This window comes from Marmota flaviventris, chromosome 2 (genome assembly GCF_047511675.1).
Source record: "Marmota flaviventris isolate mMarFla1 chromosome 2, mMarFla1.hap1, whole genome shotgun sequence".
In the NCBI taxonomy this organism is placed as follows: domain Eukaryota; kingdom Metazoa; phylum Chordata; class Mammalia; order Rodentia; family Sciuridae; genus Marmota; species Marmota flaviventris.
The window spans coordinates 114,927,976-114,955,680 of NC_092499.1; the positions used below are offsets into that span (position 1 = coordinate 114,927,976).

At 44.1% G+C, this 27,705-nt stretch overlaps 1 protein-coding gene across 3 annotated transcripts in view; it reads left to right on the forward strand.

Annotated features, from left to right (window-relative positions):
* The window catches only part of Paqr5 (progestin and adipoQ receptor family member 5), a 78,478-nt gene that overhangs the window by 18,769 nt on the left and 32,004 nt on the right, over positions 1-27,705 (forward strand). For 2 of the 3 annotated variants that reach the window (XM_027925957.3, XM_027925956.3), the window contains exon 2: positions 22,442-22,584. The exons of the other annotated variant lie outside the window; for it this stretch is intronic. In XM_027925957.3, coding sequence (XP_027781758.1) covers positions 22,534-22,584 — 51 coding nt within the window. In that variant the 5' untranslated portion in view covers positions 22,442-22,533. The remainder of the gene's footprint in view (positions 1-22,441; positions 22,585-27,705) is intronic. 3 annotated transcript variants of the gene reach the window in all.

Genomic DNA, 27,705 nt, shown 5'->3' on the forward strand with positions numbered 1-27,705 from the left:
CTTCCAGAATGGGAGAAAATCTTTGCTAGCTACTTTTCTGACAGAGGATTAATATCCAGAATACATTAAAAACTCATACTTTTTAAATACTTGAATTGTTTGAAATTTCAAATTTTTTTAGGGGCTTGAATCTAAAAGTGCTTCATCATGGAGCCACGTCCCTGTCCTTTTATTTCTTATTTTGAGACAGAGTCTTACTGAGTTGCTGAGGTTTTCACCAAGTGGCTGAGACTGGCCTCAAACTTTAGATCCTCCTGCTTCAGCCTTCCTAGTTGCTGAGATTGTATGTATATTGTCACCAGGCCCAGCTGATATTTCAGATGTTTAACAATTCTGAAATGAAAACTTCAGAGCAAAGCGTACAGTTTTGGCACTGAAATGTAGTATTCATGAAGGCAATATGGGAAGCACTGGGTGGAAGGGGCTAGACAGTGTGGTCAGACCTTGTTCTAGGCTTCTGACTACAGTGGGCAGCAGAAGCCATTTGATGGCTCAGCAAACATTCACTGAACAGTAACTGTGCCCAGCCCTGGCCTGGGCACCACAGACAGCAATGAATGACAGACTTGGTCTATTTTGACTGAGGGAAACCAGGAGCCTGACATGGCATATACCCTTCCCATAGAACCCACAGAAGAGAGTGGAAGCTAATTTCACTGTATTTTATCCCATGATCATTGCAGATTTTATGCCGAATGTTTTTGAAAAAAAAAATGGGGTGCAGCCATTATGTGAAGCAGTTTTGTTTTTAAATTATGCCAGTATTACTTAAAAATAATTTATTACTAACCTGTCTTTAGTGCAAAATTAGAATGCATGGAATATTTGTGAGTATGTGTTAAAATTGAATAGTCCAAATCAATGCACTTCATTTCTTCCTGACAGTTTAGCAAACATTTTTCTGGTCTGAAAAATAAAAGTTAAACATTAGTTGTTATTGATTTGTGCATTATAGATTGAAATGTTCACTTGATAAAATTTACTACAGTGTTGTGAAGTAGGGACATACAAATTTAATTTAATCAGGTTAATTGACCCTGAAGAATTAAAGTCATCTTACTCTAGTGATACCTGCATACCCATGTGTAGAGCAGCACAATTCACAATAGCCAAACTATGGAACCAGCCTAGGTGTTCATCAATAGATGAATGGATAAAGAAAATGTGGTATATATACACAATGGAGTTTTATTCAGCCATAAAGAAAAATGAAATTATGGCATTTGCTGGAAAATGGATGGAACTAGAGACCATCATGTTAAGCAAAATAAGTCACATTCAGAAGGTTAAGGGTCCTAGGTTTTCTCTTGAGTAGAAGCTAGAGAGGAAAAAGGAAAACAAAGATGGGGGCAGATCTCCTAAAAATGAAGGGAGATCAGTAGAGAAAAGGGACCAAGGTGGGGGAAGGGGACACAAAGAAGGAAGAGGGAAGTGTTGGGGAGTGATACTGACCAAATAATATTGTTATATTGTGTGCATGTATGAATATGCAACAGCAAATCCCATCAATATGTACAGCCATAATGCACCAATTAAAAAAATATAGAAAAAAATTCAATCTTCTATGTCTGAAGATTCTGCACCACTATCATTGGTTTCATCCTCAGCACCACACATATAAAATGTGTTTGCCATTCACACTGCAGTGCTCTAAACAAACCATGCAAGACGATTTTTGGAAATATGCTGACAATGCGCATGTACTGAGAATTCTAGACTCTGCTCCCTCGCTGTGCATGAAAAGACAAACACGCCTCCTGTTGAATATATTGCTACTGTTAACCTTTGTAGCTGTATGAGGAACAGAATTACACAACAAAAGGTTATAAACTAATTTTTGGACTAAAAAAAACTGTGATGGTTATGCAGTAAAAAAAAAGAGTATTCTACAAAGCATTGTGGAATGGGTAGAATTTCATTCTTGGGAAAAGGTGAAAGAAGAGATTCTCAGCCAAATAGCAGGCACAGAAGCCTGGAGGTGGAAAGCTCCTGCTGTGTCTGGGACAGAGATGAGGGACAGAGTGTAGGTATAATGGCAAGACCAGTAGGAGGTAAGGCTGGGGCTCAGTGCACTTTGGAGGGCCTGAGAATATGCCAAGGAGTGGGGTCCTCCAGGACAACTGGAGGGGACTACATAATTTTCTCAAAAGAGTATGAAGTGTGGACCACGAGAAAGGAGAGAACCTTCAGGAACAATGAGGGCTTGCATTTTCAAGCCCTTCCTGGAGCCCTGCATCCACTAGATCATGGATCCCAGGGGTTGGACCCATGTCTGCCTTGGATCTCCAGGGATGACACAGTGGCTGGAACACAGAAAATTGCTCCATATAGTCCATGGTCCTGTCCAGCATGTGCCTCTCCTGACCTCCTCCACCTCCACTTATGGTGATGACTGAGGGCGACCTTGAGGCTTTCAGCTCTAGGAAATGGGGTGACTTTTCCAAGTGCATGACACTAGGCTTTAGGACTCAGGCCCTATCTGACCAGATGCCCCTGGGCCAGCAGGCACGATGAGCACACATGACCTTCTCAGTGGGGGGGTATGAGGGCATGCCGACCTTTGCTGTCCCTGGGTTGGCTGACATGGTTGAGTCTTCCAAGACTGGCTAAGCATGAAGGACTCATTCATTTATTTCCTTTTAGCAGCATTGTTGCTTTGGAAAATAATCACCACCACCACGAATCCATGGTGGGCCAATTCTGGTGTTGGAGGACAGTGGAAAAAAGGGAGTAGAACAAACCCCTAGATTTGCTGGCTTCACTCTGTCTGGAGAGAACCACAGTGAACGCTTTGGGAAACAGCCTTCCCAACATTGTTTCTGTCCATAAATATGAGCAGTTAAGCGTAGCACAGTTTTGCACGGATGGTACTACAAGATTTATGCTGTTCCCCAACCTGTTCTTTTTTTTTAATTTAATAACTTGTCATGACAAGTTTCCTGTCAGTTACCCAGATCTATAACATTTTTAGTAGCCACACAGTACACGTTTGCATGGATGGACCATACTTACCCAGCCAGCTTTGGATTGTTTCCAGTTTTTCTCTGCAGTGTGCCAAGGAATCATTCAGCGTTTTCGAGATGTGCAATAATCACCTAGCAGTAAATATTTAAAATAGCTGAAATAGCTAGCAAAAAAGAAAGAAAGAAAAAGAAAAGAAAGAGAAAGGAAAGTAGGTTTAGTTCCCTCCCTAAGTCCTAAAGCCCAGCTGGGAGGTCACCATGGCAACCTCCTGGCAGCCTCTTTCATAGAGCGCCACCCTTTGAGTCTCCACACCAGGCAGGGAGGTGGCTGGGAGCCGGGGAAGCAGCCTGTTTTCAGGCAGTTTTATGAACCCAGGGCTAAAGCGCAGCAGAGAGCATTACCGTGGGCTGGGATGGCTTAGGGTGCAATGGTGACGAGAGCCACCTTTCATCAACTGCTTGTTATCTGGCAGATACCATGGTTTTTTATCTCCACAGGAGATATAGATACTTTCATTATCCTCTTTCAAGTAATGAGGAAATCAGGGATTAGGTTGCTGTCTGAGAGCACACAGTAAATGATGGAGTCAGTGTGTCAAGTTGGCTTGCATTCACTCCTCAGAATTCTCCTAAACGCCTGACCTGGGGTCACCAGTGTCTCTCCCACTGCCTGTGGGAAAACTTGTCTGGTCAACCAGGCTCCCTAAGGGCATCTGTTCCCACTGCGATTGTTTGGGACACCTACTGTCTGCCTCTGGCCTCTGGCCTTCAGGCTCCATCTGGCCAGCTGCTGCTGCATACCCTACACTACCTCCACACTGAACTGCAGAGAATTCTCCAAATTGTATACAGTAGTCTCCACTCATCCACGGGGGATGTGTTCCAAGACCCCCAGCAGATGCCTGGAACTGTGGACGGTACCAAACCTATACAAACTTTTTTTCTGGTATATACATACCTATGATAAAGTTTAATTTCTAAATTAGGCACAGTAAGAGATCGACAATGACAACTAATACTAAAACAGAATAATTATAACAATATCCTGTAATAAACGTTATGTGAATGTGGTCTCTTTCTATCAAAAGATCCAAGATGAATATTGATCTTTTCAGACCAATATTGGCTATGGGTTACCCAGACTGCAGATACTCTCCCTTAACCCTGGGGCCTTTTCTCTTGCCGTACCCTCAGATCCCCTCCTGGGGCTGCTGCACCTACTCAAGAGGTCTTTCCTGACTTCCGAGTGTGATGCTCCTCCTCTGTGTTCCCTAGAAGCATCTGGTTCTAGCTTCTACTTGCCATTAGCTATGCCATGTGGCAGTTGTTAGTGCCGATCTGCATTAGCCTGGGAGCTCTTAGGGGATGGAGCTGTGGTATCCCCTTCTTCATCCCGGTATCCTGCCAAAGCCTTGGGCAGATAGTAGACATTCAGTGGCTGAGTGCTGAATGAATAAGTGATTGCACATATTCCCATCAAAGAAAGGGAAGGGCAGGGACTGAGTTAACCTCAGCCCATCAGGAGCCACACCTGTACGTTCCCAGGCATTGCCCACAACACCTGTGCCCAGCCTCCGTCTGCTTTAAGCCAGCCTGCTCCCTCCAACCCCCCACAGTTCCTGCTCATGCCAAGCCAGGGAAATGGAGGTCCTCGGTGAAGCCTGTGTCCTCCCCCCCACCCCAGCTTTGTGATGCCCCACTGGGTCCATGAACTTGACTTTTTCTCAGCCCTTGGGTCCTCCTCTCTGTGTTCCTCTCTCTGGGGGAAATCTGAGTACACCCTGGGTTTTGAAAGTCACTTGTCTCTATCTCCCAAATTTGTCTGAAGTCTCAACTTAAGTGTCATCCCATTTAATTTTTTAATTAATTCATTTATTTATTTATTCATACAAGGATTGAACCCAAGGGCACACAACATGGAGCCACATCCCCAGCCCTTTTTATGTTTTATTTAGGGACAGGGTATTGCTAAATTGCTTAGGGTCTCAGTGAGTTGCTGAAGCTGGCTTTGAACTCTTGATCCTCCTGCCTCAGCCTCCTGAGCTGCTGGGATTTCAGGCATGTGCCACTGAACTGGGTAGTCCCATATTTTAAAACTGCAGATCAGTGCAAATGGAACTCATCTTGTCTGGAAGCTGCCTGGGTCCTTCTCATCTCCTACATTGGTACCCTTTCCCCACCTGTGGGGAATGTAGTCTGGATCCAGTGTGTTCTGGGTGCCTGGCTGGGTTGCCAAATCTCTCTCCTTGTGATCAGACACTTGACTTTTATCACCAGGGTCCCAAGCATGAGCTCCAGGCCAAACCTGGTGGGAGTGGTGAGGGAGTGGGGGGCTCAACAGACCCCGGTGTGAGGAAGCAGAAGCTGTAGATCTTCAGGTTTGTCAAAAGAATTGGGAGTCCAGGTTTCTATGTGAGGCCCCTTGATTTTTAAAGGTAGACCCAGGGTGTTTTGTATGTTTTTCTCTCTTTTCTTTTTTTTTTTTTTTTGTGTGTGTGTGTGGTGCCAGGGATTTTGTTCTATTTTTCCCTAACAGATTTGATTTTTATAGAGCAGTTTTAAGTTTACAGAAAAATTGCATCGTGGCTACAGAATTTCCACATGCTCCTCCTCTCTCCTTCCCCAGCTCCCTCCATGATTAACATTCTGTGTTAGTGTGGTATGTTTGTTAAAATAGATGAATCAATCCTGATACATTATTGACTAATATTCACTGTTCACATTGGGGTTCACTCTGTGTTGTGCCTTCTATGAGCTTTGACAAATGCATAACGTCACGTAGCCACCCTTACAGTACAGTGCTAATAACTTAAAACACGTTAGGAGCCAGGAGTCTCTGCTGTCCACTCTTTCATCTCACCGTGCCCCTCCTTCTCACTATTATCTACCCCACTCTTGGTTCAGCTCCTTTCCTCTCTCTCTAATCCTAACAGTTTCCCACCCCTGCAAATGGCCAGTGTCCTGTCTCACCTCCCTGCCAGCCTCCAGCCTCCCGGAGGCACCCGGAGGTGGGACTGACACATCTGTCTCCCTAGCACCTACATAGGGCTGCTGCTGCTTTTGAGAGTCCCTGCATCTGTTGGGACTGGGGCTCTGGGGAAAATGTTTTGGGTGCAGTTGACAGGGTGCGTGTGGCAAGGGCCAATCTCAAGGGTCAGTGGTGGCAGGGAGGAGGGGGTTCAGTTTTCAAGCTGAGGACAACCCAGCTCTGGATGTAAGGATGTTTGAATTCTTAGGAGGAGTTGGGGGCAGGGTTCTTCAGGGACAAAGGGAGGAGCCGCCCATAGACCACAAGTGCTGGATCTCAGAGTCCCCTGGCCCAGGCCCTTCCCTCCCCCATGAGGACACTTAGGCCTCAGTGCCAGGAGCAGGACCCACTGTGGCAGAACAAGATTCAAAACCCAGGGTTCTCCTGCAACCTGTTCAGGAGACAGCCCTGCCGTCACCCGCCTTCCTGATGAATGGCCTGTAATGGGGAGTGCCTAGTGTGGGACCTGAGCCTAGCACCCTCAGCAGAGCGCAGAGAGGGCCCGGGGTGAGTCTGGCAGCCTATGTGCAGACTGGCCTGGGGCTTGCAGGACAGGATGGGGGTGCTCTTTCTGAAAGGGGAAGCATCTGAGAAGGAAAAATCAACTCGAAACTCCTTCCTGGTGGAGCTGCTCCCCTGCTTCTCCCAACATGAAAGTGCCCCATCAGATGCCTGCACCCGACTCTGTCCCTGCCCACAGAGCATCTGACCGCTGGTTCACTGCCTAGTGTCTCCATTGTTCTACAGGGAGCTTGCTAGGGCCAGAGCTGTCGTTGTACCCTTTGTCCCCAGCTATGAGCACAGTGCCTGGCACAGGGCGGCTCACCCCATGGATGAGTGGGTGAATGGATGGACAAATGAATGAAGAGCCTTGAATAGAACAGTCAATGAGTTTTTATTGAGTCTCTTATATAAAAATAGACCTAGATCCTGTCTTCAAGTAATCTAAATTGTGGCTACAAAAAGGACCAACCTAAAAGACTCGGAGAATCATAAAGGGCCAAGCCAGTAATAATAATCCCCAACTCCGAGTGGCTTGCTGCAGGCCACACTCTAGGCAGAGAACTGTGCGTTCATTGTTTCAGTCAGTCCTCGTGGTGCTGGTGTGGTGGGGATGGAGACCCAGACCGAGAAAGTGAAGCAGCATGCTCAAGGGCTCCAGCTGGTGAGTGAGAAGCTGAGCCTGGAAGCAGAGCTCTGTGCCACCGAAGCCTGCCCCCACCTGCCCCACTGCAGCTGGTGGGCTTCAGGGGAGAAAGGAAAGGCATCCCTCCTGGAGGAGGTCGGCTGGAGCTGGGCCTGGGTGGGTGCCAGAGAAAAGGACATTTGAAGCTTGGGGACAGGTCCAAAGCCTGGCCGAGTGGAAACACTCCCAGAGAGCTGCAGGGAGAGGTTGTGGGTGGCCATTGCCTCAGCCTCGGCTCCCCTTGGGAGGCTCAGAGAGAGCTGGGGACTACAGTGAGAATAAGCCCAGGGCTTCCTGGTGTGGACATTCCTGTAGTAGAGGACAAGGCTGGCACAGCTTGCAGAGCAGGTCTCTCCCTGGAAGAGAGAACCCCACCCAGCTAGCTGGTGGGGCCAGTTTCCAGGGTGGGGCAGGGCAGGAACAGGTTTCTGGTAGGGAACCCTGCCCTCATTTACTGCCTGGTACTGACTGCTGGAACCAGTGACTCCTGCCCTGGTTGGGGATTCTTCTGGGTGCCAAGGTACCTGGGGGTGGCTTAATCCTGTTCACCAGGTACTGCATGGGGTTAGGGGTCCTGAGCTCTCTCCTTGGCTCACAGGTACCACTCAAAATTTGATGAAAGTCTCTTTGACACACACATTCACATGTGTGCAGGCACATAATTTTACCTATAATTGGCTGGACTTCTGAGGCCCATTCATGGATTTTCATGGACCTCAGGTCACACACCTCCATTCTAGGAGCTGCTGCAGCTGATGGCCCCTTTCCCTGAATGTACCCCATTGGTGCCAGCAGCGGCCCGAGCAGTAGTAGTGGTGAATGCGACCGGCACTGCTGAAGCATGTTGTAGGTAACATGTTCACATCTGGCATCTCATTTTAGCTTCCCACAGACCCGACCAAGTAGGTACTCTTGTCCCACCCACCTCACTGATGACAAAGATGAAAGTCAGGTGGAGTTACTCAGCCCAGGAGATGGCAGAGAGAAGCCTGACCTTGACTACCCTGGGTCTCCAGCCACAGGTGCTTCCCTCCTGTCCCACTGCTGTAGAACGTTCTCCAAGCTCAGGTCATCCAGGATGCTTGTTAGAATACACCAAGGAAAGGGCTGGGGTGGTGGCTCAGCAGTAGAGCGCTCGCCACGTGCGGGGCCCTGGGTTCCATCCTCAGCCCACATAAAAATAAATAAATAAAATAAAGGCATTGTGTCCAACTACAACGAAAAAATAAATATTTAAAATAAAAAAGGGATAGACCAAGGAAAGAACAATAGACCAAGGAAAATTAAGAGGAGTTTCTTATGCAGCCATTCATTTGCTGGGATCTGGCAGCCCCTGCCCCCAAAACTTTTAGACATACCGTGGTGAGTGTGACTCTAGATGGAAAAAAAGTCATTGGCTCTCCATAATCAGTATAATAACCTGTGACATGATCACACCTCTTCAAACATTTTGGACTGAGATTTTCCATAAGAAATACCTTTGGTCATAACACATAATACGTATAACATACATCCTGATATCACAGAGGGAAACTTTTCTTGATGTTACATGTGATATTTTCTGTTCTTCTATTTTCCATACTATTCTATTTTTAAATGCCAGCCAAGGCTCAGTAAATTGATTTTGTGATCTATTGACAGAGCCTGACCTGCAGTTTGGAAAGCAATCTGTGAAGAGACAATAATTGTGGTTTTAGTGAATAGTTGTTTGTATGTTTGCTGAGGTGGGCGTTGGACCCTAGCCGCAGCAGGCTGGAGGTCAGGGGTGGACCCTGGCTGCCCCCAGCTCACTGTCCTGTGAGCTGTTTCTTTTCTGTCTTTGGTGGAGTCTGGTATTGGCTTGGGCAGGGTGGGGTTGCTGGTCTTTCAGGCGCTACATCTGTGCATGTTCCTGTTGTTAGTTACAGACTTCTTTAATCTTGACTTTGCCGGCCCCTTACTGAGTGACTCAGACAAGTCATTTCCTATCTGGAATCTTCATCGATAAAATAGGAAGAAGGGAAGATTAAACTAGTCTGTGTTTCCTGACGTGGGAAGGTTTTGGCAACAGCAGAGTGTAGATGGTATATATTTTTTTTTTCTTGGAAGATCTGGAGAAAATAAATTCTTGTATTAAAACAATCATAGCTAAATTTTGGAGCAGACTACAAAATTTACATGCTTTTTTTTTTTAAAAAAAAAGATACTTTTTCTTATTGTGGTAAAATTTTCCATGTAACCATTTGGAAGAGTGCATTCAGCAGTGCTAAATACACTTACTGTTGCTGAGTGCAGTGGCAAATGCCTATAATCCCAGGGGCTCCGGAAGCTGATGCAAGAAGATAGCAAGTTCAAAGCCAGCCTCAATAACTTAGTGAGGCCCTAAGAAACTCAGCAAATCCCTGTCTCTAAATAAAATATACAAAAGGGCTGGGGCTATGGCTCAGTGGTTAAGCACCTCTGGGTTCAATCCCCAGTACCAAAATAAATAAATAAATAAATAAAAACACACTCAGTATTGTGTGGTCATTGTGTTTTCAAGGTTCACCCCAGTTGTAGCATTTGTCAGAATTTTGTTCCTTTTTTAAAAAGCTGAGTGATACTCTATGGATTCTACACCACTTATTTATCCATCTGTCTGCTGATGGACACTTGGGTCCACTTTGGGTTATTGTGACTGGTGCTGCTATGGTATCAGTTGGCAAATATCAGTGTGAACCTCCTCACTTCTTCTGGGTGTACATGTAGAGGTGATGTTGCTAGATTACTTGGTAATTCTAAGTTCAACTTTTTGATAACCTGCCTATTTTCTATGGTCACATCATTTTACATTCCCACCAGCAGCGCATTGACATTTTAATTTCTCTGCATCCTTGCCAAGACATATCCTTCATGTTTCTTGTTTTTTAACAGCCATCCTAATGGGTATGGACTGCTCTCTCCACTTGGTTTTGAATTGCGTTTCCCTGATGTCTAGTAATGTGAGCATCTTATCATGTGCTTATTGGCCCTTTGCATATCTTTGGGGAAATAGCTGTTCATTGTTTTTTGTTCCTTTTATGGTTGTTGTTTTTTGCTGTTGAGATGGGGTTGCCCAGGTTGGTCTCCATCCAGTGGACCTAAGTGATCCTCCTGCTTCAGACTTCCACGTAGGCAGGCCTGCAAGCACAGGCCACTGCATCTGGCTTTTCTGCTTATTTTTGGATTGGGTTGTTTGGGTTTGTTTGATTTTTTAATTTTCTTTTTGGCTGACTTGTAGGAATTCTTTATATATTCTGATATTAATCTCTTATCAGACATACAATTTGCAAATCTCCCGTTGTATGGATTTTCTTCACTCTTCTCTTTTGGTATTGGGGATTGAATCCAGAGGTAATTTACCAATGAGTTACTCCCCAGTCCTTTTTTAAATTCTATTTTGAGACGGGGTTTTGCTAAGTTGCTGAGGCTGGCCTCAAACTTGCAATTCTCCTGCCTCAGCCTCCCAAGTTCCTGGGTGTCTTTTCACTCTCTTGATGGTGACATTTGATATACAAGTTTTAAATGTTGATCGTATGTATTTTTAAGGCAAACAGGAATCTGCAGGCAGCTTGGGACTCTGTTCCTGCATTTTGTCCCTGTAGTCCTGCCCAGGGTACAGTGCAGCCCTGTGGGGTGTTGAGCACCATGTAAGCATTCTTTTGAATGGGATGGGATGGAATCAGCCTCCTCTACTATCTGCACTCTGTGCTGTTTTCTGTCAACATGAAGGAGAACTAGACAGGAAGAGGGAGAGGGCTAGTAAGTGAGCCAGAGCCTGCCTGAATGAGGCCAACTCTTCTCTTCCCACTTACTCTTCTCCTGGAGCCACTATGCTAAGCCTCATCAGCTGAGTCTGAAGAAGCTGGCCTCCTCCTTCCACACCCTGGAGGCTGGGCCCTACTGGGACCAGACAGCCTGCAGCACTTTCTAGTGCCCTCCCAGGCTAAGAGTGGCCTCCGAGTCTGCAGAGAAGAGGTGAGGGCTCCCATCTCCAGACATCCCCAGGACCCTGCCTTCCTTCAGAAACTGAAGTCTCTGTTACATTGCTTCTCTGGATCAAATGTGTCACCTCTGGTCTGAAAGACTCCACAACAAAAAATCAGGTATCTAGCAGCGCTTTGGCCTGGACGGCCTCTCAGGAGCTTTCTGATCTTACATTCCTATTATTCTAAAAGCAGGCACAGTGCAATCCCTGTGAAACAGCAGCCTTTGCCTTTATGATGTTGTACTACGAAAGAATTTTGTTTTCCAACATAATATTTTTCAGAAAAGAGGAAGTGGTGTTACAGTGAAGTCCTCCGGGGTTTGCATGTTCAGGTCACTGTCTTTTTATTTTGAATAGTGGGCTGTTTGGGGAAGATGTTATGACAACCTGATACTTTCCCAGCCAACTGTTCTTGGGCTCCTTTTGGAATCCTTTCAGAAGGCTCCTGACACAATCCCGGGGGGGGGGGGGGGGCAGAATCTCAGATACACACTTATTCCCAGGAATGTGATCCTCTAGTTGCAGGTGTCAGTTTTGCCATGAAGGAGACTTCGATGACCCCTTTAAAGAGCAAGTAGTAAGTGCGGAGAGTCACACTGTGTGCCAACCTAAGCCACTCACTCATCTCAAGCACTACGTCATCTATCAGAACATGCACTTTTTTTTCCCTAACATTTTTAACAACTCTGAAATCAGGACTAATGTGCAATCAGTGGTATCTCATGATTATAATTGGCAGTACTTTTTTCTGTGTTTGTGGTACACAGAAGTGGCAAAGAAGACACTGCTGGTAGTGTCTAAAGTTCATTGAAATACCATCTTGGGCTCAGTCAGTATTTGGAGGTGCATGAATGAGAGGACCCCCAATCTCGGCACCCATGGCACAGCACAATGAGACGCCATGGCTGGGCTTCTGCTGGCCACATCTACACTAGCGAGCAGGCACAACCTGATATAATGGCCAATCCAGCAGCCAGGAAAGCTACCTGCCCTTTCAAAGACTCTCACACGCACCTTGCTTGATAGCTCCCAAGGCTGAGTCAACAGTTGTCAGCTTTGGTTGAGCTTCTAGTTGGATTCAGGCCACTGAATCCTCCCTAGAGGGCTCAGTCGAGCTCATTCACAGGAGCAGCCTCATCCTGTAGCTGTCCCTGCTCACACACAGGGACAGCACCTGGACAGCTGCTCACTAATTCACATTTCTCTAATGCCTCTCGTTTCTCCAGTGAAACTGCATTCTCAGTGCTCAGAAGCACACCCTATGGTGTAGACCAAAAATAGCCCCAACAGATCCAAAGCTGTGCTCTCCACAGTGTGAACGGCATAATGGCTCCTCTTTCAAATACTAACTAACCACCACCCCAGGGCTGCAGGTTGAAGCTAACATCTTCCATCAGACCCTCCATGTGAAGTATATAAAAGCAAATTGCAGCCAATATAATAATAGCAAATGAATAGTTGTGATTTGGAATATATTTTTTAGCAGCAAGCATTCAGTACAGTTTCAAATCATGCGTTTTTCAAACAACTGCAGAGGTGGAAGGTGGGACCCCTTTCTTCACCCATCAAAAGGATCATAGTCAATATATCCTGGAGCAAAATACAGGTTAGCACAAGAAACCATTAACAAATTTGTTTAATCCAAGTTTTGAGTGATATAGGAGCCTTCAGAAACGAAGACCCAAAGACCTCTTGCTATCCTTGCTTGCCCTTGAATCTAAACCCAGGGAAAACTGTGGGGTTTTTTTTGTTTGTTGTTTGTTTTTGGTACTAGAGATAATACCAGGGAAACTTAACCACTGAGCTATATCCCCAGCCCTTTTTTTGTATTTTATTTAGAGACAGGGTCTCACTGAGTTGCTTAGGGCTTCACTAAATTGCTGAGGTTGGCCTTTGAACTCACAATCCTCTTGCCTCAGCCTCCTGAGATGCTGGGATTACAGGCAGCAAAACTGTGTTTTTATGCTTAGATTTGGTGAAGAACAGACAGTTGTGCAGAAATGTTATTGGACATAGGAGTCAATAGTAATATGAGGTGGGGGAGGGGGTACCCAGTAAGGCCAGTCTGTTCAGATTCTTCTAGATGTCTCTGTGAAGCCAGGCTTCCTCTCGGATGTGAGGCAGGATCCTTCTGGAATGGGTCTTAAAAGGAGAAGAGATCATTTTTCTAGGTTATACATCTTTTTTTAGAAGAGAGGGGCTCTAGTTTATACGACCCACCTCCAGGAAGAAGAAGTCTGCTTTCCCCGACTTGCTTTAGTGACAGACAGGAGGGCAGGAGCAGGTCAGAGAGCCCTTGCTTCAGAGGCCTCCCAGCCTCCAGTTCAAAGGACTCAGGGGCAGCGAGGTGCCAGGCTTTCAAGTATTGTTTCCTGAGCCTCAGCACAATGTAGAAGGAAGTGAGAATATTTTGCCCTTGACCTGTAATACAAAAAAATGCCTGTAGTTAAAAAGAAGATATTCTTATTGAAGGTGCATGTGAAGACTTGGAATACACTTATTTCTGTGAAATATGACTAGAAAACCTTTAAATTAGTAAATTGCATTTATAGTTAGAGATTCTTATATTTGTGCCTAACTGAATGAATAAATTAATGTTATAAAGAGACAATTTGATAGTTTATTTGCATTCCTAGAAGTTACACATTTTTTTGGACCCTGTCATTGGGAAAATAGCCCATCAGGTTATATTAGTCCACCTTATATGTCAACATATTTGGTATGTTATAAGGTCTTCCAAGTGTGTCCTTTTGAGTTTGCACCAGGTTAAAGTTTCCTGAGGGAGGGACTGCAAGGAATGAGAGGAATGAGGCAGCCAAGTATGAATTCTACCTCTTACTAACTTTGCTTGCCCTTTAATCTACGAATGCTAACTTGACACTTCCTCCTCGTGGTGATTTTGTTATGATTGCTTTCTTTTTAAATATTTTTCAGATGGACCTTTATTTTATTTATTTATTTTTATGTGGTACTGAGGATGGAACCCAGTGCCTCACACGTGCTAGGCAAGTGCTCTACTATGAAGCCACAATCCCAGCCCTGCTTTTTTTTTTTTTTTTTTTTTAAAAAAAGGTTATTTCACTATTTTCTATTTGCTGATAATATGATTCTATACTGGAAGACCCTAAAAGTTCCACCAGAAAACTTCTAAAACTAGTAAATGAATTCAGCAATGTAGCAGGATATAAAATCTACACCCATAAATCAAAGTCATTTCTGTTTATCAGTGACAAATCCTCAGAAAGGGAAATGAGGAAAACTACCCCATTCTCAACAGCATAAAAAAAATAAAATAAAATACTTGGGAATCAATCAACTTAACAAAAGAGGTGAAAGATCTATATAATGAAAATTACAGAACTCTAAAGAAAGAAATCAAAGAAGACCTTAGAAGATGGAAATATCTACCTTGCTCTTGGATAGGCAGAATTAATATTATCAAAATGACGATACTTCCAAAAGCACTATACAGATTTAATGCAATTCTGATTAAAATTCCAATGGCATTCCTCATAGAAATAGAAAAAGCAATCATGAAATTCATCTGGAAAAATAAGAGACCCAGAATAACTAAAGCAATCCTTAGCAGGAAGAGGAAGCAGGTGGCATCACTATACCAGACCTTAAACTATACTAACAGAGCAATAGTAGCAAAAATAGCATGGTATTGGCAACAAAACAAACTGGCAGACCAATGATACAGAATAGAGGACACAGAGACTAACACAAAAAACAACAATTATCTTATATTAGACAAAGGTGCCAATAACATGCATTGGAGAAAAGATAGCCTCTTCAACAAATGGTACTGGGAAAACTGGAAATCTATATGCAACAAAATGAAATTAAATCCCTATCTCTTACCGTGCACAAAACTCAACTCAAAATGGATCAAGAACTTAGTAATACAACCAGAGAAACTGCGTTTAATAGAAGAAAAAGTAGGCCCTAATCTCCATCATGTGGGATTAGGCCCCAACTTCCTTAATAAGACTCCTGTGGCACAAGAATTAAAATCAAGAATCAATAAATGGGATGGACTCAAACTAAAAAGTTTCTTCTCAGCAAAAGAAACAATCTGTGAGGTAAATAGAGAGCCTATATCTTGGGAGCAAATCTTTACCCCTCACACATCAGATAGAGCACTAATCTCTAGGGTATATAAAGAACTCAAAAAGCTAAATACCAAAAAAAATAAACAACCCAATCAATAAATGGGCCAAGGACCTGAAGAGACACTTCTAAGAAGATGATGTACAATCAGTCAACAAACACATGAAAAAATGTTCATCATCACTAGCAATTACAGAAATGCAAATCAAAACCACTCTAAGATTTCATCTCACTTCAGTTAGAATAGCAGCTATTATGCATACAAACAACAATAAATGTTGGCAAGGATGTGGGGGAAAAGGTACACTCATACACTGCTGGTGGGACTGCAAATTGGTACAGCCAATATGGAAATCATTATGGAGATTTCTTGAAAAATTGGGAATGGAACCACCATTTGACCCAGCTATCCCTCACCTTGGATACCCAGAGGACTTAAAAACAGCATACTACAGGGACACAGCCATATCAATGTTTATAGCAGCGTGATTCACAACAGCTAAACTATGGAACCAACCTAGATGCCCTTCAATGGATGAATGGATTAAAAAAAAGTGGCATATATACACAATGGAATACTTCTCAGCAATAAAAGAGAATAAAATCATGGCATTTGCAGGGAAATGGATGGAATTAGAGAAGATAATTAGAGAAGATAATGCTAAGCGAAGTTAGCCAATCCCAAAAAAACAAAGTTGAATTTGTCTTTGATATAAGGAGGCTAATTCATAGTGGGATAGAGAGGGGAATCATGGGAGGAATAGACGAACTCTAGATAGGGCAGAGGGGTGGGAGGGGAAGGGAGGGGGCATGAGGTAATTAATGATGATTGAATATGATGATCAATTATTATACAAAGTATATGTATGAGGACATGAAGTCCTGTGTGAGTATACTATGTATACAACCAGAGATATGAAAAATTGAGCTCTATATATGAAATAAGAGTTGTATATTTTATATATATATATATATATATATATGAATGAATCAAACAGAAAATAAAATAAAAAGGTTATTTCAGGGGCTGTGGCTGTGGCTCAGTGGTAGCTCACTTGCCTGGTATGTGTGAGACACTGGGTTGGATTCTCAGCACTACGTATAAATAAATAAAATAAAGGTCTATCGACAACTAAAAAACAAAAAGATTATTTCAGGAGAATTCAGCATGTCCTCGTGAGTATCCTACAATACCAACCCCCACTTTGTTTTTAGCAATTTGAAAACATTGCAAAGTTTGGAATCCTCTTTTAAATGAAGTCTTATGTGGAATCCCAACATACTGCTGAAATATTAGCTGATCTTTCCATTGCATTTTGATCTCATCTTAGAAGCCCCTGGTTTTATTCAAGCTTGTTTCTTGGCCTCTGCTGAAGAGACCACAAACCACGCTGGTGTGGTCAATGGTGGAAATTACACTCTGCATTTTATAGTGGGGAGGAATGAAGAGCCTGGCTCCTGATGGAGGAGGCTGAAAAGGCCAGTGAGTGCACTCTGTGTTTCCTGACACCTGAAAGGTTTGCAGTAGGCCCAGCAGGTGAACCAGGGGCCATGGCGCAACTTGCCATGATGAGCCATGGGTGTCACACGATTCTGGCAACATAAAGGTTTACATTGTAGATGCCAAAGAGCAACCTATTAGTAGGAGAGGCCTCATTTATTCAAATGGTAGAAGAACAATACAAAAAATTCCCCCACTTTTGAAAGAGAAAGGTCTAGTCTGATCTTACCTGAGCGTTTGTCTTACTCTAATTGGCACAGAGGCTCATTGCTCAGAGCCTAGATGATAAACAGCACTGTTAACCTTCTGTGTTTTCCATTTTCTCTCAGTAGCAGGGAGAAATCAAGTCTTAGTGTCTAGTGCTACAACTTAATGCCCTTTGATCAAAGCCAATTCTCTTCTTAAAAGGAAATGTATGACTCTTAACATTGTCTTTCTCAACAGGAGGGTTTATGTTACTGATTTCACTACAATCCAGAAAGCAAGTGGATATCTTCTGGTTATAGTAGGGACAGCAGTGACCTTTCTCTTTCTCCTAGCCACCAAAAGTGTCCCCTGGGTGTCTTAGTCTGTTTAGGCTGCTAAAACAAAATACCATAGACTAGGTGGCTTATAAACCGCAGAAATTTACTTCTCACAATTCTGGAGGCTGGGAAGACCAACATCAAGACTCTGGCAGTTTCTGTGTCTGGTGAAGGCCACTCTGGTTCCTAGACTGTGTCTTCTCACAGTATCCTCACATGGCAGTAGGACACACGACCTCTCGGGGACCTTTTTGGAAGGATTCATACATCCCATTCATGGGGGTTCTGCCGTCATGGCCTGGTTGCACCCTGAAGCCCCACTTCCGAATATCATCACATGGGGATTAGGTTTCCACATATGAATCCTGGAGGGAATATAAATGTTCATTCTATAATACAGGGCATAACTAAGGCCTGCAGAAAATTTCAAAGTCTCTCGAATCTCTGCAATTTATCGTGCTCAGTGCAAATGGCACAATTCAAGGAAGCTTCCACATCTCTCCACCCCCAGACTCCCTCCTCAGACCTTCAGGTGAACCAGAGATCAAATCCCAGCTTTACCACCTGTCAGCTCTGTGATCTGGGAAAATCCCCTGAACTTTCAATGCTTCATAATTAATTTTATGAAATTAATTCTCATGTCTGAAAATTAATATGAATGACTGGTGCTTGTTGAACCCTTTCTTTATGGCAGCTCTTTACATGGCTCATCTCTTCCAATCATAACAGCAGCCCCATGAGAAAGCACTGCTGTTATTTCCATTTTGCAGATAAGACTGAGGCACAGAGAGTTAAGTGGCTTATTAAGGGTTGTGCAGGAAATGGCAGAGCAGTCTCTGCACCTGGGTGGATGGCATGCAGTGCCAGGCCCCCTGCTCCTCTACCCGGCCTCCTGGAGGCTGTGGTGAAGGTGGATGAGAGGAGACTTTGCACTCTGGACTGATGGAGAGTGGGTGAGTCCCTTTCTCCTCAGGGTGACCCATGCTAGTTAGTTGGATGTTGTGATGGCTAATTTGAGGGCTCAACTTGACTGGATTAAGGAATAGCTAGGGAATTGGTAAGGCATGATTTCTGGTGTGTCTGGGAGTGTGCTTCCAGAGGACATTGGTGTGTGAGTGGGGGTACTGTGTGGGAAAAATTTGCCCCCAATCTGCTGTGGACCTAGAGAGAATAAAAAGGCAGAGGAAAGACAAATTCATTCATATTTCTCTTTCTCTCTCTCTCTCTCTCTCTCTCTCTCTCTCTCTCTCTCTCTCTCTCTCTCCTGGGTCAGGACACCCATCTTCTGCTGCCCTTGGATGTCAGAAATCCAGGTTCTCTGACTTTGGGCTCCTGCACTTACCCAACCCCCAGGATTCTCAGTCCTTTGGTCTTGGACTGAGAGTCACACTGTTGGCTTCCCTGGCTCTGAGGCTTCTGGACTTGGATTGAGCCATACAACTAGCATCCCAGGGTCTCCAGCCTATAATCAGCCCATCATGGGGCTTCTCAGTATCCATAATTGTGTAAGCCAGTTCTCCTGGTAAGTCCTCTCCTGTGTATCTCTATCTGTATATCCTATCTCTATCTGTTCTTTCTCTCCAGAGAACCCTGACTAAAGCAGGTGTGTGTCTGGTTTTTATTCATTTCTTGGCACAAGGACTGTCTCACGTATCTTTCCTTTCCTTGTGCAATGAGGGAATGGCATGGTGTGGGGGATCCTACTCCCCTCCCCTATTCCGTGCGGCAAAAACCAATACAATTCTTCTATCATCTAAGTCCTCAGCCTTTCCTTAAGGTTGCTGCAGCCTGCAGAGAATAGACACTATCCATTTGCCCCTGCTCTTACTCTGCACATGATTAAAGTGCAGCAGACAATGGCTGATTGAAGAGATGAGTGGATCCTGTGCTTCTTTGGAACATCCTCATTTCTGTGTGGCTGCTGGGTCATCCCACCTAGATAATGGGTGCTTCCAGAGCAAGGACTGGGTCTTTTTCTCACCCATGAAATTGAGTCAAGTCCCAGGAGAAATAAGGGGTGCTGGAGACAGACTGGGGAGCCCTAGCTTTGGTTCCCAGTATCATCTGGGGTTTTTCGGGTGAGCTTGAGCTTCCCCTGGTCTGGCCTGTGTTTCTGCCGCTGGGTGGGTGACGGCTGCTTCTGAGAGGGAGAGGCTTGGTGAAGCCAGGTGTGCCACGCCCCGCTCAGAGGCAGTGTTGTTTGCTGGTATAGTGTCAATTTTTATTTTTTAACATGGGTAAAAAGCACCTGAACTTTAAAAAATTATTATCTTTATAATTCTGTAATTTTGAAATATTGCAGACCTGTTTTCTTGTCATCAAATACACATAACAGAAAATTTACAATTTTAAACATACAGTTCAATGGCATTAAGTGCATTCACGCTGCTTTGTAACTGTCGCCACCATCCATCTCCTGAACCCTCTCATCACCTCAGAGAGAAACTCCAAACCTTTTGAACGCCAGCACCCCACCTCCCCTCCTCCATCCCAGGGGCCTCTGCTCCGCCTCCTGCTCCTGTGGATGGGACTCCTTTAGGTACCTGTGTGAGTGGATGCATATCAGATTGATGCTTGTCACCAGCTCTCTTCACTTAGCATAAGGTCTTCAGGGTCCATCCATGTGGCGGTGTGTATCAGAATCTCCTCCTTTTTTAAGGTTAAAAGCCATTTCATGGTCTATCTACACTTCTGCTGTTTATCCATTTATGGGTTGGGGGCCACATCATTGCTTCCACCAGTTGCCTATTGTGGATGATGCCTACATCAGTATTTTTGAGAAAGAAGCGAATTTATGACCGTGAAAGAGAAACGGATTGTATTTTGCTACAGAGCTCCAGATAATAAAGACAACCTAAAGAAAAATAAGAAGCAAAAGGAAACAAACCACAAAACTTAAAAGCACTTTAGGTTCAAAGAATGAGCTGCATTGCTTCATTAAATAATCATTTGCTGATTATTTGCTGAAGGATCAGGGTTTCCAATCAGCCATGGGAGGGTCCTTCCCCCCGGGGGACCTGAGCCCTAGGGAGCTCGCTTTGACTGAAGGTCAAATGTGGCTGGTGCCCCAAGAGAGTTTTGGGCTGGGTCTCCAGGCCTCCAGAGTCAGGGAAAGAAACCCTCTCATTGGATGGGAACAAGAGGACGACCCTAGGAAGCAGGAGACTTTGGACCTGTGATGATGGGGTAGAGGAGATATTGACTATGGCAAATTCCACCTCTGTTCTTTTTCTGTTTCCTGGGCATGTGTTGAGAGCATTGGATTTCTCTAGTTTACATTACTTATTGCTGCTTAATCCTGCACTTAAGCAACCTTATTACTTACTCCCGATTGCACTGTCTCCTTGGGTTTTCTGACTGGCCTGGTTCTTTTGTGTGTCTAGGGCAACCAAGACAAGCTCTGGCCAGCCTTCTGGAAGAGGGCACAGTTCCTCATCCTCTCCTGGGCACAGAGCTGATGAGGCTAGAGAACCCACTGTCTGCCCAGGGGCACCCTATAGTGGAGTGGAGAGTGTGTGGCTCCAGCTCTCCACAGCTGTGCAGCTCTGGGGAAGTTACTCCACCCGTCTGATCCTCACATATAACATGAGGGGATTGGATGACCTCTCCAGCCCTTTCCAGCTCCCCAATTTTCTGACCACTGTCTCACTCTATCTAGGCTATGATAACAAAATACCTTAAACTGGGTAATTTAATAAACAACAGAAATGTATTGCTCACAGTTCTGGATTCTGGGAAATCCAAGATCAAAATGTCAGCAGGGGGTTGGGGCTGGGGCTGGGAATGGGGCTCAGCAGTAGCACACTCGCCTGGCATGAGTGAGGCTCTGGGTTCAATTCTTAGCACCTCATGTAAATAAATAAAATAAAGATCTATCAACAACTAAATATATATATATATATATATATATATATATATATGTGTGTGTGTGTGTGTGTGTGTGTGTGTGTGTGTGTGTGTGTGTCAGAAGGTTTGCTGTCTGGCAAGGGACCTGTTCTCAGATGGCACCTTCTCTCTGTGTCCTCACCTGATGGAAGTGGCAAGCAAGCTCCCTTGTGCCTCTTTATGTTTAATGGCATAATAATATGCTTCCTGTATAGTGTTAAATTTTTAAAAATCAGATTACAAAAATTATGTATTTTTATATTTTTTAAAGATTTATTATTTTTAGATATACATGGGATGTAGAGTATATTTTGACATATCATACATACACGGAGTATAACTTCCCAGTCTTGTGGTTTTACATGATGTGGAGTTATACTGGTGGTGTATTCGGATATGAGTATAGGAAAGTTATGTCCGGTTCATTCTACTGTCTTTCCTATTCTCATTCCCCCTCCCTTCCTTTCATTCCCCTTTGTTGAATGCAACAAACTTCTATTCTTCCCTCCCCGTTGTTATTGTGTGTTACCATCGGCATATCAGAGAAAACATTCAGCCTTGGGTTTTTTGGGATCGGTTTATTTCACTTAGCAAGATAGTCTACAGTTCCATCCATTTTGTGTCAAATGCCATAATTTCATTATTTTTTATGGCCTAGTATATTCCAATGTGTGTATATACCACATTTTCTTTACCCATTCATCTGTTAAAGGGCATCTAGGTTGGTTCCATAACTTAGCTATTGTGAATTGAGCTGCTATAAACATTGATGTGGCTGGGTCACTGTAGTATGCTGATTTTAAGTCCTTTGGATATAAGGAGTGGGATAGCTGGGTCAAATGGTGGTTCCATTCCAGGTTTCCTGAGGAATCTCCTATGGCTTTCCAGAGTGGTTGCACCAATTTCCTGTGCCTCTTTTATAAGGGATTGATCTCGTTCATGGGGGTGGAGGCCTCATGACTTAAGTACATCCTGAAGGCCCTACTTCTTCACACCCGCTGGGGATTGTTTAGATGTCAGCACATGCATTTTGGAGGAGGAGACATTGAGAGCACAGCTCTCTCCCCTATTAGGATCAATGGCCTCCCTCCAGCACTCTTGGAAGGAAGGACTTGGCAGTCTGAAAGCATTGCTATTGTTGCTTTTGAGAAAGTTCAACTTGTTGCCACCACTAGCAAGTGCTCATTTAGTAGCTGCACAATCCAGCTGGAGTTAGGTGGATACTGACTCGATTTCTCCATGCTATCCTCTTTCAGGAAGCAACTGGGGACCCCATGCATGTCAGGGCTTTGAGTCCTGGAGAGAGGCAGGGGCTGACCCCCACCAGCCTGGCCAAGCTGACATCAAGATGCTAAGCCTGAAGATCCCCAGGCTGTTCAGCATAGACCAGGTGCCCCAGGTATGTGCTCTGCTCCTTCCATAGAAGAATTCCAGGATGTGACCAGGGCTTGGCCTCCTCCGCAGGGGGACTACATGTCTTCAACCAGTCTGCTCTGCACAGCCTCTTCTCCTTAAGCCTCCCCTCTGGGGGAAATTAGAGCTTCCTGCTTCCCCTATATGCACTAAACCTGGAAATGGAAGCAGTCCCCAAACTATTAAAGTCGTAGCCCTTCCATGAGATATCTGTGTGTCATCCAGAAGCAAAATGGTCAAGGTTAGAGAGTCAGGTAACAAGAGGAAGCCACCAGCAGATGGGTGGGCAGGAGAAGTTTTTTTAAGGATCCTCCTATGGGTGCTTGAGAACAGGCCAGGTGAGCAGTCACTGCAGGGTAGCTTTGCTATCATTCCATCTTTTGCAGGAGGCAAGAGGCCAGGCCCTGGGCTGAGGCAATGGGTAGAGCTGCTGAGTAGGCCTTAGCACCACCTTTCCATGGGTTCTTGGGCCTGGGAGGCCATCCTGATGATCTGCTTTAATAAGACAGGGGACAGCCTTCTGGTCGTGTGCCATGACAAACTGGCCTACTGGGTTTCTTCCCTTGCAAAGAAAATATGACAGCACCCCTGTTTCAGTGTCAATTTTCCTTCCTCTTGGACTGGAGAAGAGGCAATGTTATTTCACAGTGGGAAGGTTCATCTGGAGGATGTCACGGAGGACACAGGCCCCTTTCACTCAGCTGATCATTCAGCACTTCAGCCATCCCCTGAAAAGTAATTCTCAAACAAACTCAGCATCAGGAGTGGAAGATGAAGAAGAAGCGCGTGCCAGGCCCTGGGAGCCTGGGAAGCCAGGTGACTCCAGGAAGATAGCACTGGGTGTAATCAGAGCCATTTGGTGAAAGGAGGTCAGAATGGTGGCAGGAAACAGGCGAACTCAAAAGGAGCCGGTTTCCATGACACTGCTGAGCAGAGCACTGCCTCTGTCCTCAAGGGGCATCTCCTCTTCCAATGGGATCTATGCACAGAGCATTAATGACTGGGAAGCATTAACGACTGGAAGGAAGTCTGGCTCTTTGTTCATTTGTGACATTTTTATGGACTCTTTACCATGTACAAGATGTGCTCCACAGGATTCAGAGAACAATCTGAGGAACCGCAGAAGGCTTTATCAAGAGAGTGATCTCTGAGATGAGTTTGAGGATTGAATAGGATTTGCGAGGTGGAGAGAGATCCAGGCCTTGAGATGGAAATCATGGGGCAGGGCTGGGACTCGGGTGGAGATGGTGAGTATCTGCTGGCTGTCTCCCCGGGTGTTTTGGTCAGGATTGGATTTGGGTATGTGCCACAGAAGTGAAGACAGGAGAGTGGTATCAGTGGGTTCTCAGGTAGCCTGCTGGGATCCTGACTGTATGGAGATTCTGAAGGTCGGGACTGCAGAGAGAGGGCTGAAGACAAGCATGTCCTCCACCCAGTTCATAAATGATGGGGTGATGTTCTCCCTTTTAGTGAAATGACACAAGTTACGGGCAGAGAAGCCATGTCACACCTTGCTTCAAAACTTTCTTGGGCTCCAGCATCCACTATTGGGCTTTCCAGCATCATGCCTGAGGTTCATGAAGCCACAGAGAAAACAGTGCCTCTGCCTACCTGGGAATTTCACTTGAGAATTTAGAGAAAAGGCTTTTTTTTTAAAATTAAAATAGATACCAAAGCATTGAGGATAAAATGAGAAATTTGCATGAACAATTAACACAGGAGACTTTATACAAATGTCAACCTTATTTTTGGTGGGCTCGGTGGTTCAACACTTGGTTTGCGGAGTGTCCTCAGGAAAAATACTCAATCTCTATTCCTCAGTCTCTGTGTCTGTAAAATGGGAGTGACGGCAGGATCTGCCTCCTAGGATTGTGGTTGGGATTAAGTAAGATAACCCATTTCAAGTGCCTGGCATATAGCCTGAGAAAGTGCATTTCAGGCCACCACACGTCCATTGTCATTATTGTGGTCAACTCTCCTATGCCTTCCAGGGCACTTTGAGAGGTAGAACTTATTGCCAAGGGACTTTGAAAAGCCCTGCCCCAAATTCAGTTCTTCTCTTCCCCACCCTCCATTCTCCTCTGGCTTCCTTCTTCAGTGCCCACTCCCTTTCCTGAGCTCCTCGGTGGTTGGCTGGGTCTATGCAGGCTGCCCTGTGTGGCCGCCTCTCCTTTTGTATAGGAATGGCGGTGTGGTCTTGGCCACTGCCCCACCCTCCCTAGACCTCATCTCAGCAGGGAGGTGCCCACCTCAGCACCAGCACCTCCCGGCACACACCTAGCCAGTACATTGTTCTCAGCAAGGTGCAGTTTCTCTCTTCTCTTAGAAGGTTGTCTTCAATTTTTAGTCTTCCTTGCACTTAAAAAAATAGGCCTGAGTATATTAGGGGATTATGAAAGATTTGAACAAACATCTTAAGGAATGGAATGAGTATCTACACAGACTTAATTTAGAGACAAAGCCTTGAGGTCTAGATTACAAGTTACATGGTGCTCTGCTAGGAAATAAAGACATTTTGTGTCAAATTGAGAATCTCTTATTAACTATAGCCTAGACCCATCAGCAGATATCCCATAGTCTCCAGGCGCCTTCTTAACAGGCACCTGGAATTTCTCCAAGTGGATCACCGATGTCAGAATCATCTGGGAGGGCATGATGGGCGTCAGGAAGGCAGGCATCTGTGTATTGTTCTTGATTTCAATCAAAAAGAATGCTTTCCACATTCTATCATGTAATATAATATTTGTGTATGTGTAAATAATCTTTATCAGATTATGGAAAGTCTTAATATTCCTAGTATGTCAGGATTTTTCCCTTTAATTGTGAATTTTACAAAACCCTCTTTTCTATTAGTGTATCTTCTGCGACAGTCATGTAGGACTCACTTGAGTTGTTGATGTTATGAACGACATCGATGGATTTACCAAGGTTAAACCAACCTTTTGTTCATGGTCTAAATGTAACTGGGTTATGTTGTAGTGTCTTTTAATCTATTGCTGGAATCGACTACTATTTTGTTTAGGATTCTTACATCTATTTATAAGTTGGAGTGCAGTTTTTTTCCTTGTTAGAGTTGGCCTATAATTTTTTCTTCTTTTTTGATCCTTGCCTGGATTTGGGATTCAAGGTATACCAACAAAAAGAAAGGTGGAGATTGCTGCCTATTCATTCCATGGAGAAAAATCATATGATATTAGAATTATATATTCCTGAGTGGTTGGTAAAATTTTCTGGGTGGGGCCACCATTTTGCCAACTCCAAGGAAGCACTGTTTACCTTTTTTTTTCCCTCTATTATTCCTTGAAGTGCTGGTTATGGAATCTGGGGCTTCATGCATGTTCGGCAAGTGCTGTGTCACTGAGCTGTACCCCTAGCCCTACCACTTACCTTTTGGCCTATGTGAAAGGTAGTGTCTGGAGTTGGGCAGGGAACAACTTGGCCCTATAGCTGAATTTTCTCTGTGAAAGTTCTGTTTTGTTTTCAAATAATAACTATGTTGAGATATAATTCAGCTATCATAAAATTTGCCCTTTAAAAGTATATAATGCAATGTATTATAGAAACGGACACACAAAGGGTACATCGCACAAAACCATCACCAAGATCAGTTTTGGAACATTTTCGTCCCCACAAAAAGAAACCACCCATTAGCAGCTATTTCCCACTCCCCTCCCTCCTCAGCCATGACAACCACTAATTTGCTTTCTATCTGTGTGGATTTTCCTACTCAGGGTACTTGATGCAAAGGGAATCACACAGACTGTGCCCTTTTCTGCCTGCTTCTTTCTTTTAGTATAAGGTTTTCAAGGTTCATCAATACTTGAGCATATGTCAGTTTTCTTCCTTTGCTCTATGGCTGAATAATATTCTGTTGGCTATTACCAGTTCATCCATTCGTCAGTCGATGGACAGTTGAGTTATTTCTATTTTGGGCTACTATAAATAATGCTGTTAAGAACATCCAGGTACACGTTTTGGGGTGAATATGCTTTCCTTTCTCTTGTGTATGTACCTAAGAGTGGAAATGCGGTATCATACATTAATTCCTGCTTCCAAGTGCGTGGAATGGTCTTGTTTTGTTTTTGGTGCTGGGGAATGAACCCATGGCATCACACATGCCAGGCAAGTGCCCTACCACTGAGCTATGTCCTCACCCTGCACAGTTTTTATGTTATTGTTTTAATCTAATTGATTATGGTCTGAGATTGTCCACCTATCTTAGTTTAATCCTTAAAATTTGTCCAGGCTAGCTTTATGGCTGGCTCAGTAGTACCTGATCAATTTTCATAAATCTTCTAACTGTGCCCTAATATAATAGCTTCTAATTATTGGGGGAAGTAGTCTCTATATGTCCTTAAGTTTGTAGGGGTTTTTTGTTTTGTTATATTTTTGCCAGACCAAGGATTGAACCTAGGCCCTTTCTCACTGAACTACACCCCCAGCCCTTTTTAAATTTTTTATTTTGAGAAAGGGTGTTCAGAAATGTCCAGGCTGACCTTCACCGTGTGATCTTCCTGCCTCAGTTACCCAAGTAGCTGGGCCTACAGATATGCACTACCATGCCTAGATCAAGAGCAAATTTTTTGTTTTGCATTTTTTATAATTTTACTTTGATCTATTCCTAAGTTAAAGTTTTCCTCCATTGAGAGACTGGTGAACTGTTCATCATAGGTAAGTTAATTTTTGCTTTATCTATGTTGAGCCTTACTGTGTCTTCCTGGTGAAGTAAACTTACTCTTATGTTGCAGTGACTGTCTTTATATCCAGCACTGTTGTGAGTCTTAGAATCCATCTGATATTAATTTAATAATTCCAGCTTTGTTATTAAAATATCTTTCATTTGATTTATCTCTTTTCTTTCTTTGACTTTTAATCCTTCCCTGTCATTATATTTTAACTGTGTCTTATTGGACTTTTAGTTTGGTAATATGAGTCTTTTAACTAAAGTTTAGTCTGTTTGTATTATTTCTATATTTGCATTTATTTCAGTTGTCTTGTGTGAATTTATTTGTCCTGTTTCTCTGTTTGTACATTCTTCCTTGTTTGCTATAGATTGAGTTTTACATTATTCGCCCCTCATCCTGCTTTTTTTAATACCTGGAATTGA